This window comes from Zosterops lateralis, assembly GCF_965231275.1.
Source record: "Zosterops lateralis genome assembly, chromosome: 7".
Lineage (NCBI taxonomy): Eukaryota > Metazoa > Chordata > Aves > Passeriformes > Zosteropidae > Zosterops > Zosterops lateralis.
This window is the reverse complement of record NC_139767.1, coordinates 172,485-188,273: the sequence shown is the minus strand read 5'-3', so window position 1 is coordinate 188,273 and position 15,789 is coordinate 172,485. Positions and strand designations below refer to the sequence as shown.

Sequence of the window (15,789 nt, the reverse complement as noted above, 5' to 3'; positions counted from 1 at the left end):
AGATTGTCCTGGTGGAAGACCACCTGCCGCGGGCAACTTTTCACACCAGTGTAAGTCAGGGAAGAATCCTGGAATGAGCCAGGTCCCAGGCTCCAGTGTGGGTTGGAAGAGCTTTGAATGCTTAAGAGCAGTTTTAAGGGAATATCTCATGGAGGAAATTTAAGTCTGTGGCAGCATGAGGCGGGATTATGGGAGACATCAGCATGCGAGCAATGGGATTCCCTTAAGTTAGCGGCTGCTCCCCAAATCTCTTCTGGGAGAAATTCCCAAAATACTGTTGGGAAATTATTTTGTCAAATATTTTTTTGTTGTTGTTGTTTTTGCAAAAAACCAGAAATTGCAAAAAATTTTGCAAAAAGAATATTTTTTGCAAGTTAAATTTGATATATCTTGCTGCGGATTTGTTTTGCAAAATCATTGTTCTCGAAGCATGTGCTTTATTTTAGTTAAACTCCTTTTTACCCATGCCTGGCAGCCAGTGCCAAAGATTGTCTCTCTGGGTAGGGAAGCATCCATCTCTTCCTTAACCAGAATATCCAGCTGTTCCTAAATTCTGTGATTTGCAGCTCAGGCTTTGGACAGTGTCATTTGTGTGTGCATTTGGGTAGGAATGGCACAAATGGAATTGCCTTCAAGAAATGGACACTAAAATAACAGGGATGTTAATTATGTCTTAGTGTGGCAACATAATAAAACCCGCAACCCTGATTAATTTGATTTTTACCTCCTGTTATTTTGTTTGGTTTTAAGTATTTCTATTTTTTAGTTCCAATATATTTCCAAATTTTTAATATTTTTATGTTGAATTCCACTCTAGTTCCAGTATTTAAAATAAAAAATTCTAATTCCATTCCATGTCCATTATATTTTAATGCTATAAATATTCTTATTATTTAATTCCATCCTATTCCCATTAATTTTCTTTTTCTTTTGCTGGGGAAATTCTATTTGGAGAGAATATTCCCTTTTATTATGATGCTGGCTTTGTTTTCTGTTTGCCCTCATATACCCATTTTCCTTAGGGTATCGAAATTCTTCCTGATACCATCATGTTTCTTTTGCATTTTCCTTGGTTTCATCAAGGAAAGTGATGTAAGTAGAAAAGTGAAATATTAGTGGCAAATGTTGTAGAGGACTTAAAAGCTGTTGAAATCAACCCGAAATTATCATTTCCATCCTCTAAAGGAAAAATATTCTCATACATTTTTCTCATAATCTGAGTTTTCAGGGATAATGTAATTTTAACGTGAACCATCTTAAAAAATCTGATTTTATTAATTGGAAGTCCCGTCCAGCTTAAAAATAAACCAGAAACAGTGGCTCAAGGACAATGTGTTTAAGTTTCCATAAAATGATTGACCTTTGTTTTGACAGACGCAAGGGCAGATGCTGGGCTGCATTTTCATACAGAAACCCAACCCTGAATTCAGAAAAAACCAAAACCAGACATTTTTCCTAATAGCTGGGGTTTTGATCTTAATACAGAATTCCAAAATAGCTCGGTAATATTTCCAAAGCTCTTAATCTCAGATTTCCCCCTTTTTTTTAGGGAATCATTTATATAAATATTTTCAGTGTTCTTAGACACAAAACCAAATTTTTCTTCTTGGGAAATAACTGCCAGAAATGTTCTTCTAGTCTTGCTGAATTAAAAAAACGTTTATTCCTCCAAAGAAAAATGGTCATTTTGAGTTGGGAACGAAAGGCTGCTGGTCAAGGCAGAGGGAAAAATCTCTTCATTTAGGTTGGTGCCTAAAGCACCTTCAACATTATTTGATTATGATCAGAATAGTATTGGAGAAGTTGTGGGAATATAGCGTGGGATGAGGGAAGAGGAGTGCTCTCGGGATTGCTGGGGAATGGAGCAAATTCCTCTGTGGTGGCCAGCTCCCTTTTGGGGTGGACCAGGTGGCACAGGGAGCTGCTCACTCCCTAACTTGAGGGATACTCCCCTGGGTAGCAGCCAGACGTGCTGCTTGGGGGATCGCAGGATTGCTTTTCCCAGGGGATCAATTATTTTTTCCAGGCCCCCTCTTGGAAAATGGGTGTTTGCTGCGGAGCAGGCAGAGAGGGCACCTGCTGGTGGCGTGGCTTCTGGTCGCGGGGGTGGGGGACACACCTGGAACACTGGGATGAGCTCTATCCCAGTGGTGACAGAGCACTGGGAGCCCTGGCTCCTGGCTCTGTGTGCCTTTGGAGAGCAGGAGATGGTCCCTAAACCCACAGGGTGGCATATGTGCCTTCAAGCCCCCCAGTCCTGCAGCACAAGGGTGAGTGACAGCCCCGTGATGTGAGTCTGCTGGTTCTCTGTGGCTGCTTTATGGCCAGCTGAGCTGGAAAGGGAATTTGAAGGCTTCCCCAGTCAGTGAGGGCTGTCTCCATCCACTGAGCTTTTTCCCAGCTTCCCGTTAAACACATCCATCCCGGTGCTGTGATCGCACACACACACATGGATCTGGTATAATTATTTAATGTGGGGGTTGCTAAGTGAGCTGGCAGCAGGCAGTGGGTGCACCCTGCTGCCTCCAAACTCCCTCCACTCCGTGGATGCAGGTTTGGAGCTGATTACCGCCCACGGCAGAGGCAGGCTGTGGTATCAGTAATATTGATGGCGCATCCCCCACGGATTTCGACAGAGACCCACAGGGATGCAATCACTGTGGTGGCTGTGCCCTCACTGCCAGAGCCAGGTCTGGGGAGAAGGGCAGTCATGGCCCTGTCTCTGGCAGCCTCAGTTCCCAGTGGAGCCAGTTCATGCATTCTCTGGCTGGGGTTTGGCTCAGCATTGAGACCTGAAGGTTACAGAGGACCTACCACAGGGAGAAGGGGAGAGGAGAGGCAGCTCTCCTTGATTGTAATCAGGGCTGAGGTTTAGCTGAAGTGAAAACAGATCAGGAGTGACAGTTTTGGAGCCTGCTGTCAGGGTCTGAGCTCAGTGTGCTGGCGATCCACCCCCAGATGCCGAAGGCCCTGTCCTCCTCCCCGCCAGCTGGAGCAGGGAGAGCCAGGGATGGGGACAGGGCGGCCCGGCACAGCCACCACACAGCCCTGTCACACACCACCCTGCAGCCTGTTCTTTCGGCTGGGGACACAGCCCTGTGGTGGCCCTCAGTGTGAGATCCCCCCATCCCACACCTCCAGCCCCACACCAGTGGGGGCTTGGCAAAGGAGGGATGGGGTCAGTCTGCATCCTGACCGATCCCCTTGGTGTGCTGGGTCGCTTCTCCAGGGCAGGCAGAGGCAAGAGTCTCCCTTCCCGTGTCTCCCATTCCCAAAGAGCATCTATGGCCAGGGTGAAAATCATGGGTTTGGGATTGTGAGCAAAGAGCACTGGATCCAACCAGGACTGATGGGACCAGAGTAGTTGTGACTCCTTCCCAACACCTTTGTTTGATCCCCATGTGTTTTCTGTTCTGCACCTCATCTGTCCCTTATGTCCCTAGCATGAAAGCTGAGGGGAGTGGGAAGACCTGTTCCCCCATGCCTGGATCAGGAGGGCCTAGAACCTGCCCCAGGTACTTTGAGAAGTTGGGTGGCATTCATGAGAATAGCCCCAGCCCCTCATGTTTCTGTCCAGCAGTGCCTGGACAGGCCCCTCCATGGCAGCTCATGTGCTCCAAACCTCATCCCTGTTTCCAGGGATTAGAGAAATGGAGATGGGATGAGATGAAGCAGTAGATTGCTTTGCTCTCGGGATGAAGGGATTTGTGGGCTGCCCCCTGATCAGTGGATTGAAAATGGAGGGAAGTAGATTGAAAATAGAGGAAATTATTGGGATGATGCTGCCTGTGGGATTAAAGCCAGCACAGCTGGCAGGCTCTGGAGGAGGAAGGGAGTGAGGGGGATCATGGGATGGCTGCTGCTGAGCACTGTAGAGAGTCAGTTGCATCCTCATCCTGGTTGCATCCTCATCTCTTTTGGAGGATGCCCTGGAAGGTGGGTGCTTTCTGCTTTCCCAGGTCCATAGAGGGATTCTCCTCTCAGCTATCCCCCCAGCTGCAAGGATGTTGGGAATGTGCCTGGAGCCTTTTGCAGTGCTGTGCCTCTCATTTCCAGAATGCTGGAGAACAAGCTGCTTGTCTCTGGAGGTCCACACACCTCCCCGTGGCCTCTCCTTTACAAGCATCCAGCATGGGTCTGTGGCCATCAGCATCCTTTGTGGGGAGTCCTTTGGGTTCCCCTGAAAAATGACATCTCAAATCTGGCACTTAGGGGGCTGATATTCGACTGTCTCATGCTTTGAGGTGTGTTTCCAACTGCGCTGGCTTCTTTGGGGCAAGATATGGATCCTTTGGGGTTGATGCACAATCCTGGCAGAGCATCCCTGGGGTATCTCCTGCTGCAAGGTGGCACCTCCTGGCTTCCATTCCTTGGCCTTTGGCTGGGAGGGAAAAAAACCTCTGAATTTGGTGTATTTGGCTTGGTGCCAAGGTGGTAAGTGTGGTTGTTTAACAGAGATGAGCTTTATTTGCCAATACCTGAATATTTGGAAGATTTAAAGAAGGATAACTGGCAGGTTGGTGTGGAGAAACTCTTTCCCTGGATCTTCTTCAGTGTAGCTTAAGCCCCTCACTCAAGGCCTTCCCACACCTCTGTCCCCTTGTGCGGCAGAGACTTGGTTCCTGCCCGTGTTTGCACAGCCCCTGTGTTTGCTGGTGCCAGGGGTTTGGGGTTGCTCTCTGCTGCCTGGATCTGCTTTGAAGAGCCACTTCACCCTTCCCAGTTTTGCTTCTGCTGATCCTGTAAGTCAGCTTGTCACTCACAGCCACTTTCAGGTGGGCAGCATTTCTTCTGTTCCACACAATTCAGTTCAGTACTTTTCCTTGCAAAATTTCATCTTATTTTCTTCACATTGCCAAGCTCATTTTGGCTTCTTGCTCTGCTCACCAAGAGCTTCTTCCACCTGGATTGGTACCTGGCATTTTAACAAGAATGTCTTGATAAATATTTTGGGCGGTTTTAGAGCATTTCCCAGCCATTTTCCAGTGGTTTCACCCACCCAGCTCCCTGCACACCCCACAGTTACTCCGCTCTCCGGCGGGCTCAGTCCGGCCGCCCTCTGCGGCTCTGTTTGTGGTTCTTCCCGAGTCCTACTGGTGCGGTCAGGGATGCAGATGCGAAGTATGGCACTGAAGCAGTCACTTTCCTGGTCTCTGCAGGACCAGGCGATGACGTTGGAGGTTTGGGATTCTTTCCCCGGCTCGGCTTCTGCAGCAGAACCCGTCCCACTCTGCAGTGCCGAGCCCTGTGGGAGGGTCCAGGCTGGGGGGGAGGGGGAGGGCAGCGCAGTGCTGCTGGCTCTGGCTCCCTCAGCCCACTGGGGCACCTGGCATCAGCCAACACCCAGCCAATGCTTGCTCCTCGCTGGACCATCAGCAGCTCCAATGGATGTTCCCAGCCTCTCGAAAATAATGGCTTGGGCATGGAGGAACAGCCGGTATTTCAAGAAAAAACTGTAATGGATTCTTTTTATCTATCCTTTAATCTGCTGGCAGACCAAAGGAGAAAGAGTTGATGTTCCTTATCCCAAGAAATGTTATTTTCTTGGCACTCAGGATCTTGCTAAAGGCTCACAGACATCTGACAGTGCTTCTGGTCACTGAGTAGTGGTGGACCCAGCTGCAAAGAGCATTGGCTTTCATCACCTCACAGGGGGAAGTTTCTGATGCACTTACGCAGTGTGACATTCACTGAAAATACTGTTTTCATTTGCACATTGTTCCAGAAGTAACTAACAGAGTGGTTTGGAAGTGGCTGAATTATAGCATGATGTTCCCATCCCCTCCCTGCTCACCCCAACCTTCCAAAATCAGCTTTACTTAAACAAATCAAATGAGGACCCATTATTCTTCTAATAACTCTTAATAATTCTAATAACTTTGTTGAGGTGGTGGTTAAACAGGTTCAAGACACTGGTTTTGCTCAGGGTCCCACAATCAAAAAGCCCTGAATCCAGCCCAAACAAGGTTTTCTGGCTTTCCTAATGACATCTAATATCCTGCTGCTACTACATTACATTTCCCTCACTCATCTGTGTCTGACCTCTGCTTACAACATTGCAGCAGCTCATGCGGGTGAATGGGAATTCTGCATGCTGTAGATCTCTGCAGATACATCTCTCAGGTACCTGAATTAAGACAAATCTCAAGGTTTTGTCTCCCACAAATATATCACAGCACAGAGACAGGTACTCTCATCCTGGTGTCCTGTTGCAGGGGGCAAAATTATATTCCAGACCATCATCTTGGGGAGGTTGGCAGAGAAAAGTGGCAGTTTTATCCTCTGATCTTCACACAAGATTGCGATAATGGCACTGCCACCACAACAAAACAAGTTGTTCTCCCTGGACTGAGCTTGCTTTGGTGGAGACTAATGCCTGAGCCCATAAGTGGGATTCACCAGATAAAGGAGAAAACCAGGAAATCAGCTGGGAATTTCCTGGAGGATAGGGCAGGTGTTTGGCTGGGATGTGGCTGAGCCCACTGCAGTGTGACTGTGCTGGAGTTCTGTGTCATCATATCAGCGCAGACATTCAGAACAAGAGGAAATGGCCTTGGGATGTGCCACACGAGGTTTAGTTTGGATATTAGGAAAAAAATTCTTCATGGAACGGGTGGTCAGGCACTGGCACAGGCTGTCCAGAGCAGTGGTGGAGTCCCTATCCCTGAAAGTGTTAATAAGGCATGTGGATGTGGCGCTTGGGAACAGGGTTAAGTGGTTGACTTTGACAGTGCTGGGGAAACAGTTGGATTTAGTGATCATAGAGGTCTTTTCCAACCTAAATGATTCTGTGAGGCTGTGATCTCAGCTGGAGGGGAGCAGGGAAATGGGAACAGGTGACTGAGAAAGAAGCCTCCAGAGATGCCTGCTGTGAGGGCCAGAGCAGGACATTTTCTCTTGTGCTGCTTGGAATGATCACAGGCAGGGGAAAGGCAGGAACATCCTGCTGGCTGGCGAACTAGGACGGCACAGGGTACTTTTTTCGGTTAGAGATACATAAAATATTTCCACTGAAGCTGAAGAGTAGAGAGGAGGAAAGGTCAGCCAAAATGACTACAGCTGTGGAAAATGGCAGCAGCTGGAATTGCAGCTTTGTTCCCAACTGGCATTTTGGTGTCACTCATGTAGATAGTGCTACTGCCCTCCCACAGCTTCCTCTCCCGAGAGGCAAAGCTCGATGGTGGCTGATGCATTTCCATGTGGTCTAACAGAATGCTTGGCTTTGGGTTTCTGACTGGTTTTTCCTCCTTCCACCTCCATCTTGACCTGACCAGATTGTGTTGTTGTCATAATCCTGAGCTGGCTGCATTGCCAAGCTTCCCAGCCAGTAAAACACCACGCTGGAAATTGCCAGATTAGGTCTTTTAATGGCACGATCAAGTCAGCGGGAGATGAGTGAGGAGAAAGCTCCTGCTTACACAAGTGGCTAGGCAGTCCTCCTTGAGAAAGATGGGCTAGAAAGCCTAAAATGTCAGAAAAGCATCCTCCTTCCTGGCCTCTCTGGCTTTTCTCTGCTTTTAACACATACATCATTTTCCAAGAGTCAGAAAACCCTGCTCTGTGTTTTTGAAGATGATATGGAGAGGTCACAGGGGAAAATGCTGTCATGAGTGGTGGATGTTCTGTCCCAGATGTTAATTCCCAACACTAAATTCTGCCACCCCTGTGGGAAATTGTGGCTGTGGGATGTTGCAGTGTGCTGGAGGATGACGAGGGTTTGTGGCTGCCTTTAACATCTGTGCTGGTGGGACTCCTGGAACACCAGAGGGCCTGGGAAGTGTGGTGGATGTTTTCCAGGGTGGCATTACCACTGAGAAACTGAGATGCTTCAGGGTAGGGTTTTAGGGGTGATCCTTCGGGAAGGTGCCACAGCAGGGATTGCACAGATCAGGTCCCTGCCCACCTTGCATTTCACCTGCACAGGTCATCAAGGGCTCTCAGTCAGCAGCACTCTTAGGTGTTAGATTTTATCAGCTTGCACTGACCAGTAGAAGTTGTGGCTGCCCCGGAAGTGTCCAAGGTGAGGTTGGACAGGGCTTGGAGCAACCAGGGGGAGTGGAAGGTGCCCTTGCCCATGGCAGGGGGTGGAATGAGATGAGCATTAAGGACGCATTAACTCAAACCATTTTGTGATTCTGTGATAAGCCCGCAAGAAAGTGGGATTTTCTGGAGGCCCTGTGGTGGATGGGGGAGTGATGGAGACTTTCTCCTTTGCATTTGCTTGGTGGTGTCTGTGAACTTTCCTCCTACACCTTTCAGGGAGGGGATGAGTTATGCCACTGGGGCATCTTTACACAGAATTGTCCTCTCTGTTTGTTTTTGGACATCTTGAACAAAACATTGCCATACCAAAAATAACTCCAGGAAGCAAAGGCTTGCTCACATGGGGCTCATGCACGCAGCGAACCCTAGGAATGCATGGCAGGAGGAAGAGAAGGACAAAGGGTGGCTTCAGCAAGCACAGAGCCAGCAATGTCGCCCAGCCCCTGCAGGGATTTGGGCTTTGCTCAAGCTCAGCTGAGCCCCCTGGCACAAGGGTTAGTATCCCTGATAGGATATCAGAGGCATGATTCACTGGATCCCAACATCTGCTTTTCCAGCTCCTGTATGGAAGCTAGGCTGGAGACCAACATCCAGCCCAGAGCTCCATTTCCCTCCTGTTCCGCTTCATGCACCTCCTCCTGTATAGGACATGATCGTGTTATTAAAGTAATTCAATACACAGTGTTCAGATTTCCCCTAATTGAAAAGGAACTACTCAAATTTTAGGGATGTGTTGGGATTTGTGAGGTATCAGAAAGCATGAACACAAGAGCGCCAGCTGAGGCAATTGCTCCAACCTCTAAAAAACGGGAAAAGAGAAAAATTGGAGTGTGTACGTTTGCATGTGAGGAACAGGGGTCTTCCTGCTGTTCTGGGCTTTCATTTGCCTTCCTATTCCTTGGTCACTGATTCCCGAGTTGCTTTTTCAGACATAGGAGATTCCTGATAGGTCAAGGAAATTTCCCAGAATTTAATATGTTTGAACCAAGAAAGAACCAGATTGCTCTGAAAACTGACAATGATTACTCCAGGCACTTTTGCAAAGGCAGCTGCAATTAACAGGACTATTTATTGTGGAATGAGATCATCCTTTGGAAGGGCATTGTCCAGCTTTGGGGCAGATCTCCCGTTGCTGTGGTGCAAAAACTTTTGGCTGCTCTCCATGCATGGAAGAAGGATGCTCCAGTCCTCCAGTCCTCTACCTGTGGTTGCCCAGGTGTGATGCTTGGCAGAGCCTTTCTTGGCTCGCTGTGCAAATTCCCTTTTGGGGCCAAGCTTGACACTTGTGTCTCCTAATTCCATGTCTTTGACCTCTGTGGGGCAGCACCTGCTTCGCACTGGGCTGGAGCTGGGCTCTGTATCTACTCTGTCCATTGGGCTGGATGTAATGGTGTCCTCAGGGCTTTCAAGTGGGTGGACAAAGGAGCCATATCAAAGTGTGGTGAACAAGGCACAGCATGATGGCAAAGAAGAGGAGGCCGAGATGGCTCTCTCCAGGCAGGAAATGCTCTGAAATGCTCAAAATGGTGTTTTGGGGGATAATTTTTCCCAGCCCTTTGTCCAGGAAGAATGAGGGCTGTTGGGGGAGGCCCGTGCCCAGGGTAATTGCTTCATCTCTATTGTTGCCCTGCCTTCCACTGAGCTCATGAGCCCCCTATAAAACACTTATCTTTCACTAGTATGATTAAGAAAAGGCCAATGTAGCTTTCCCGCTCACTGGAGCATGAAGCATGTTTAATTTAATAATGCTGATAAGTCTTAAAGCCAGGAGCATTTGGCTAACACATGACCCACTTTTTCAATCAATTGGAAGCATTTACATAACAGCCTGATGCAGGGTTCCTCCTGTGAGGGATGTGGAGCTCGGGATGGCAAATACCCTCCCTGCCACAGGACCAGGAGGAATAGGTTTAGACTGAAAGAGGAGAGGATTAGATGAGATTTTAGGAAGAAATTCTTCCCTGTGAGGGTGGGCAGGCCCTGGCACAGGGTGCCCCGAGAAGCTGTGGCTGCCCCTGGATCCCTGGCAGTATCCAAGGCCAGGTTGGACACTGGGGCTTGGAGCCACCTCAGATAATGGAAGGTGTCCCTGCCCATTGCAGGGGGGTGGAATGGTATATCTTAAGTTCCCTTCCAACCCAAACTATTCCATGATTCTGTGATGCCTCCGGTGCAGGAGTTTGTCTCCTGGCACATTGTGAGCACTGGAAATGCTGGCCTCCAGCTATCAGTTTACTGACCCTTTCTGGCACTGCCTCCCACGCACAGGAGTCAGCCTGGGGTTAACCAACACAGCCAGTTACTCTTTTCCTTTATAGTTCACCTTACAGTGGGCTCAATCTTGAAAATTCCTTATCTTACCTTGTTCTGTTACAGTCTCTCAGCCCATTCCCATTGCTTTAGTCTCGAGTGTCATCACCTTTTTCCTTGGAAATATTCTCCTTCGCCTCACCATTAAAAGCACCTTTTGGCTTGTCATAAAACCAGAGAATAGCAGCATGGTTTGGATTGGAAGGGACCCTAAAGCTCATCTCATTTCACCCCCTGCCATGAGCAGGGACACCTTCCACTATCCCAGGTTGCTCCAAGCCCAGTCCAACTTGGCCTTGGGACACTGTCAGGGATCAGGAGTCCACAACCTCTCTGGGCAACCTGTGCCAGTGAATCTGTTTTAGTGTTCAGCACATTTCATTTCTTATCCTTCTTGTGATGATTCCATCCTTTTTTTTTATTTGTAACATGCAGCAGCCTCAAGCCCTGCATTTGCACATAGGTCATAAGCAGCCTCATTCCCAGTGAGCCAGTGTCCTTTAGCTTTATGGAATTCTATTCTCCCTGAAAACCACATGGGTTTATCCATTTTGGGTTTCATAATAACTTCTGGGAAGAAGTTTTGCATCAAACACATCTCCCAGCCATGGTCTGTGTGTTGCTGCTGTTTATTCATCCTGACTTGCATTAAAGCAGTATTTGAGTACTTGTTTATCTCCCATTTTTTTTTTGCTCACGTAAGTCCCTTTCTGAGCAAAGGGGCAGATGCTTGTGTGCAGGATGAAAAACCTCCTGTCTGATACATACTGAGGGATTAAATAAGATGAGGGAGAATTGCTCTGTGTATCTCAGCGTTGCACGTAGAAGGATGCTGGCACCTCCTTCTAGGACAGGACTCCTCTCCCCATGCAGTAGGCTGCAGGGACATTTCATATGCCATGTCCTCATGCAGAGATGCTCCTAAAGAGGCATCAGGAATGAAAAATGAAGGACTTGTTGCCAATCTGTGGATTTTATTTCTTTACCCCCGTGCCTTCAAAACATCAGTGGCCCCTTGAGAGGGCAGAGAAGGAAAAAGAGAATGGAAAAGGCAAACAGCATGGTTTTGTTAGATATGTGTGACATGAATGGCTGGAGGTGGCATGGTCCACAGTCTGCCCAGCTGGGGAGCTCTCAGGTCAGGATGTGTGGCAACCAGGATGCCAGTTCTGTTCCTTCCCATTCGGTGCTCCTGGGGTCAGATAGACAATTCTTGGTCACTGAAAAAGTGCCTTATGATTTTCTTTATGCTGGAAATTATGAACTTTGGTTGGCTAGATAGGTGCTGTTGGTCTTTTAAAGCCCCACTGCAGCCACTGGCCCTTGGCCAGGCTGCTCATCTGATGCCCTGGTCCAGAGTTGTTTTTTGGCTGCTCTGTGGGGTCTGTCCCACTCTGAGGAACCTGTTCTGAAAGCAAACCTTTCCCACTGTGTCCCCAGGTGATCCAGCCAAGGTGCTGCCTGTGCCAGGGCTGCTCTGCCAAGCTAACGTACGTCTCCCATCCCCTGATAGGAAATGGAGTCCAAGGTCTCCGAAGGCGGCCTCAATGTCACCCTCACCATCCGGCTGCTGATGCACGGCAAGGTAAGGGCTCCCACAGCAGGGGTGTCCTCACAACTGCCTCTTCCACCTGCCCAGCCCCACACACAGTTCTGTCCAGCTGTCCCAGCCCTGGGAATATCTGTCCTGCCAGTGGGGAGGGTAGCATGGTGCTCCTGCTTCCTCTCATTCCTGCCCCTCAGCCCTGTCCCTCTCCTGGGGACAGTGTCCACCAGGTCTTTACTTCATTATGGGGTTGGGCTGGATTCTCATCACGTTTTCTAATGTCAGTTCCTCTGGTTTGACTTTATCTCCATGTAGGAAGTTGGAAGCATCATTGGGAAGGTAAGGATGCCTTTTAATGTACCTTTGTTGCTGTTCCTGCACCTGTGGTGTGGTAGTTGCCGTACTCACCTCTTCCCTGTGATGTCCTGAAAAGTGTGGGCTAGTTGCTGCAATTGTGAGCCAGAAATTAGGAGATACCCACAGAGGGGTCAGAGACCATTCCCCTAAAAAACCCACAAACCACCAGACTGTTCCCAGTTGCTTCACTGGGTGATGGCTGGGAGTTTATGGTCATGTTGCTCTTGCGTTTTCATCAAATAACTTCATTAAGAGATACTAAAAATGTTATACAGATACATTTAAATTATATTTTAAGTAATTCTATAGCTCCTGTCTCTGAGGCCAGAGGACTCAATTTACCTTATGCAAAAAAGCTTCCTGAGTTGCTCTGGTGTTTCCACAGTGGTTTGGAAAGTCCTGGCTATACAAGAGCGGAGGTTTTCTTGGGTGGTTATAAAAGAAAGGTTTGTGGTGGCAAAGATTTGCAGCACAAACATGTTGTCCCTGTAGGTTTGTGCCCTCTTTTTCCATCAGCATGTCCAACTCTGGGAAGACTCACAGTTGTGAATTTGTATATATATTTATGATGATTTACATGCTCAGCTCTTCAGCCGACCATCACATGGGGATGCAAGTCAGGAAGCACAGCTCCCATGTTTTTGGCTACACATTGCCTTGCATTAGGGAGCTGAATTTTGGCTAGGATTGTTTTAAAGGTAGAAGTCTTGAATTTTCAGTAATGGCTTGGCTTTCTCTCTTGTTTCAGAAGGGAGAGACCGTGAAGAAGATGCGTGAGGAGGTGAGCAGCCTGCTCTGTGGATGGTTTGTAGGAGAAAGGGAGTGCAGAGTGGCCAGAGCTGCACATTGCTCTGTGTGATATGTGCAGCAATTCCCAGGGTCAGGACAAGCAAGCCAGCTGTCCCCAGAGCTCTTTGGACCAGTTTTCTCCCTTTACACTCAAACTCCTATCACATTTTCAAGAATCAAGTATTTAATGAAACATTGAAATTAAGTCACTCATAAGATGCTTTGAGTTTGTCCAGGGCCTTTGTGCCTGCAGCTCCCAGGGAGTTGTAAGGGCAGTGAGCAAAACTCTTCACAGGCAATGACCCCATGAGCTGGTCTTGCCTCAGTCCCATGGGTTTCCTTTGCAGTAAAACCTTGGAAACCATTTCTGAGGGTTGGGGTCTGAAATCACTGCAGAGGAATGGTGGGAGTTCGGAAGGTTAGATGGAATGCTGTGAGGCTGTCACAGGTGTCAGGCTGAGGGAGGACCCGACCTGATTGCTTGGCTGTGGCTATTCCAGGACTTCTCTTCTCTTTCCAGAGCGGGGCAAGGATCAACATCTCAGAGGGGAACTGCCCTGAGCGGATTGTGACCATCACTGGCCCCACTGATGCCATCTTCAAGGCTTTTGCCATGATCGCCTACAAATTTGAGGAGGTGAGAAATGTGAGCCAGCCCATGGTTGGGGATAGCAGTGTTTGATTGGATTTGCCTAACTGGGACGTGGCCTCAGCACAGAACCTTTCACACATCTCAAACTAGGGTGAGTCTGGAGCACAAGTCTGATCCAGAGCAGCTTAGGGAGCAGGGGGACTCAGCCTGGAGAAAAGGAGGCTCAGGGGGGACCTTCTCCCTCTCTACAACTGCTTGGAAGGAGAGTGTAGCCATTTAAGGGTTGGTCTCTTCTCCCAGGTAATAAATGACAGGGGCAGAGGAAGTGACCTCAGGCTTGGGTTGGATATTAGGGAAAATTTCTTCACTGGAAGGTTGGTCAGGCCTTGGAACAAGCTGCCCAGGGCAGTGGTGGTCACCATCCCTGGAAGTGTTCAAGAGGGAACACTTTAGTCACCTGACCACAACATGTGTGGATGTGCCACCTGGGCACTGAGTGTGGCTCTGGTCATGTACCAAGGGTTATGCTGTGCTTTTCCTTCCCAAGGACATAACCAACTCCATGAGCAACAGCACTGCTACCAGCAAACCTCCAGTGACACTGCGGCTGGTGGTGCCAGCGAGTCAGTGCGGCTCCCTCATCGGCAAGGGGGGTTCCAAGATCAAGGAAATCCGGGAGGTAAGGTGTCACTAGATGGACACGAAATGAAGAACACACATGCAGTCAGTTGTCAGGGCAAAAAGAGAGCGTTTATTTTTTTTACCTTGATTTATATAGATTCTGGACAGTGACCAGGGATTGGAGGATGAGGTTGCCACCTCTCTGACCCCACTGGTCAAACTAGAAGTCCGTCAAGAGAGGAATGATAAACAATCACTTTGTTTACCTAAAATCTGTGAGAAACTTTACTACAAAAATGCAAATATTGGAAGGCTGAAAAAGATCATAGCGACAGTAAGGCAGATTCCAGTTCATTATTGCGCTTCAGCGCAGCTCCTCGGAGCTGATCCGTGGCCAAGGAGGAGCTGTCTTGGAAAAGGGGATCCCTGTGCTACATTGTGCATCACATTTGCTTCCCGGGGCAGCCTGGTTGATGTGGGAGCAGCATCCCACAGGGTGCCACATGTTGGGCCCTCGGGAGGCATGTGGTGTCGGAGCTGGAGCTGGCTCTGGGTGAAGGCGTTCAGCTATGGGATTTCTCCTTCCTCTCTCTTTCTGTCTCCAGTCCACAGGTGCTCAGGTTCAAGTGGCGGGGGACATGCTGCCCAACTCCACGGAGCGGGCAGTAACAATCTCGGGGACACCCGACGCAATTATCCAGTGTGTCAAACAGATCTGTGTGGTCATGCTGGAGGTACAGTCTGTAATAAAGGGGGTAAAGTACATACAGAAAAAAATTTCAGCTGGCCCCACCAGAGTGCTGGGAGCTGTGGAGCGTGTGTCTTTTGTCCCTTTCTCCATGCATTGTTAGACCACTCAATTTCCTGGTACCTCCACTGGAAACACACCCTGTGTCTTTTCCCCACCATTGTCCATAGTTGCTAGAGTCCCACACTGGAAGCCTGCCTGGTCAAGTACCCCAAAGGAGGTGGTTAATGTCAGAGCAGAGGGTGGCTTCAGGGCAGAGAGGGGTGCCAGCAAGCTGAGACAGCCTGGCCTGGTGTCCCAGTGGCACCCGGGGTGCTGTGGGAAGGATGTGGGGGCTGCAGCCACTGCTCCAAGCACCTGGTCTCTGCCTCACAAGGACCACAACCAGGAGGAGGAGGAGGCCAGAACATCCCCTGCACTGGGGGAGCTGGAACTGGGAGCACAAGGCTGTGTTCCAGTGTGGCACAGTGGGAATGGTAGTGAGGAGGGCTGGTGTAGGGCAGGGATGTAGGGCAGGCACATGGATATATGTCCAAGGTGCCATTTTCTGGGATAAATGCTGACAAGCAGAGCTGGAAGATCTGTGCCATGGAGAGATGCTACTGTACCAGTTGCTGGAGATGACCTCAGCCACATGCCCCACATCCACTCCTGTCACCTCAGATGGGAGAAGCTCCAGGAGGAAAGCCCCTGGGACACAAGATGGTGACACATTCCACTCCTGGTGCATCCCAGGGACAGACAATGTAATGCCCCTTTGCCTAGCTGCACAGCCCTTTCACA

The 15,789-nt window shown here is 49.0% G+C and overlaps 1 protein-coding gene across 32 annotated transcripts in view; it reads left to right on the top strand.

Moving 5' to 3' along the window:
- The window catches only part of PCBP3 (poly(rC) binding protein 3), a 56,485-nt gene that overhangs the window by 16,683 nt on the left and 24,013 nt on the right, over positions 1-15,789 (top strand). For 26 of the 32 annotated variants that reach the window (XR_014590582.1, XR_014590583.1, XM_083865553.1 and 23 more), the window contains 6 exons: positions 11,867-11,938; positions 12,215-12,238; positions 13,005-13,037; positions 13,566-13,682; positions 14,185-14,316; positions 14,864-14,992. Coding sequence is in view for 30 of the 32 variants with exons in the window: in XM_083865553.1 (XP_083721679.1) it covers positions 11,867-11,938; positions 12,215-12,238; positions 13,005-13,037; positions 13,566-13,682; positions 14,185-14,316; positions 14,864-14,992 (507 nt within the window). In the remaining 2 variants the exon portion in view is untranslated. Of the gene's footprint in view, positions 1-11,793; positions 11,939-12,214; positions 12,239-13,004; positions 13,038-13,565; positions 13,683-14,184; positions 14,317-14,863; positions 14,993-15,789 lie in introns of all 32 variants that reach the window. The other 6 variants (XM_083865563.1, XM_083865564.1, XM_083865565.1 and 3 more) reach the window with 1 other exon arrangement.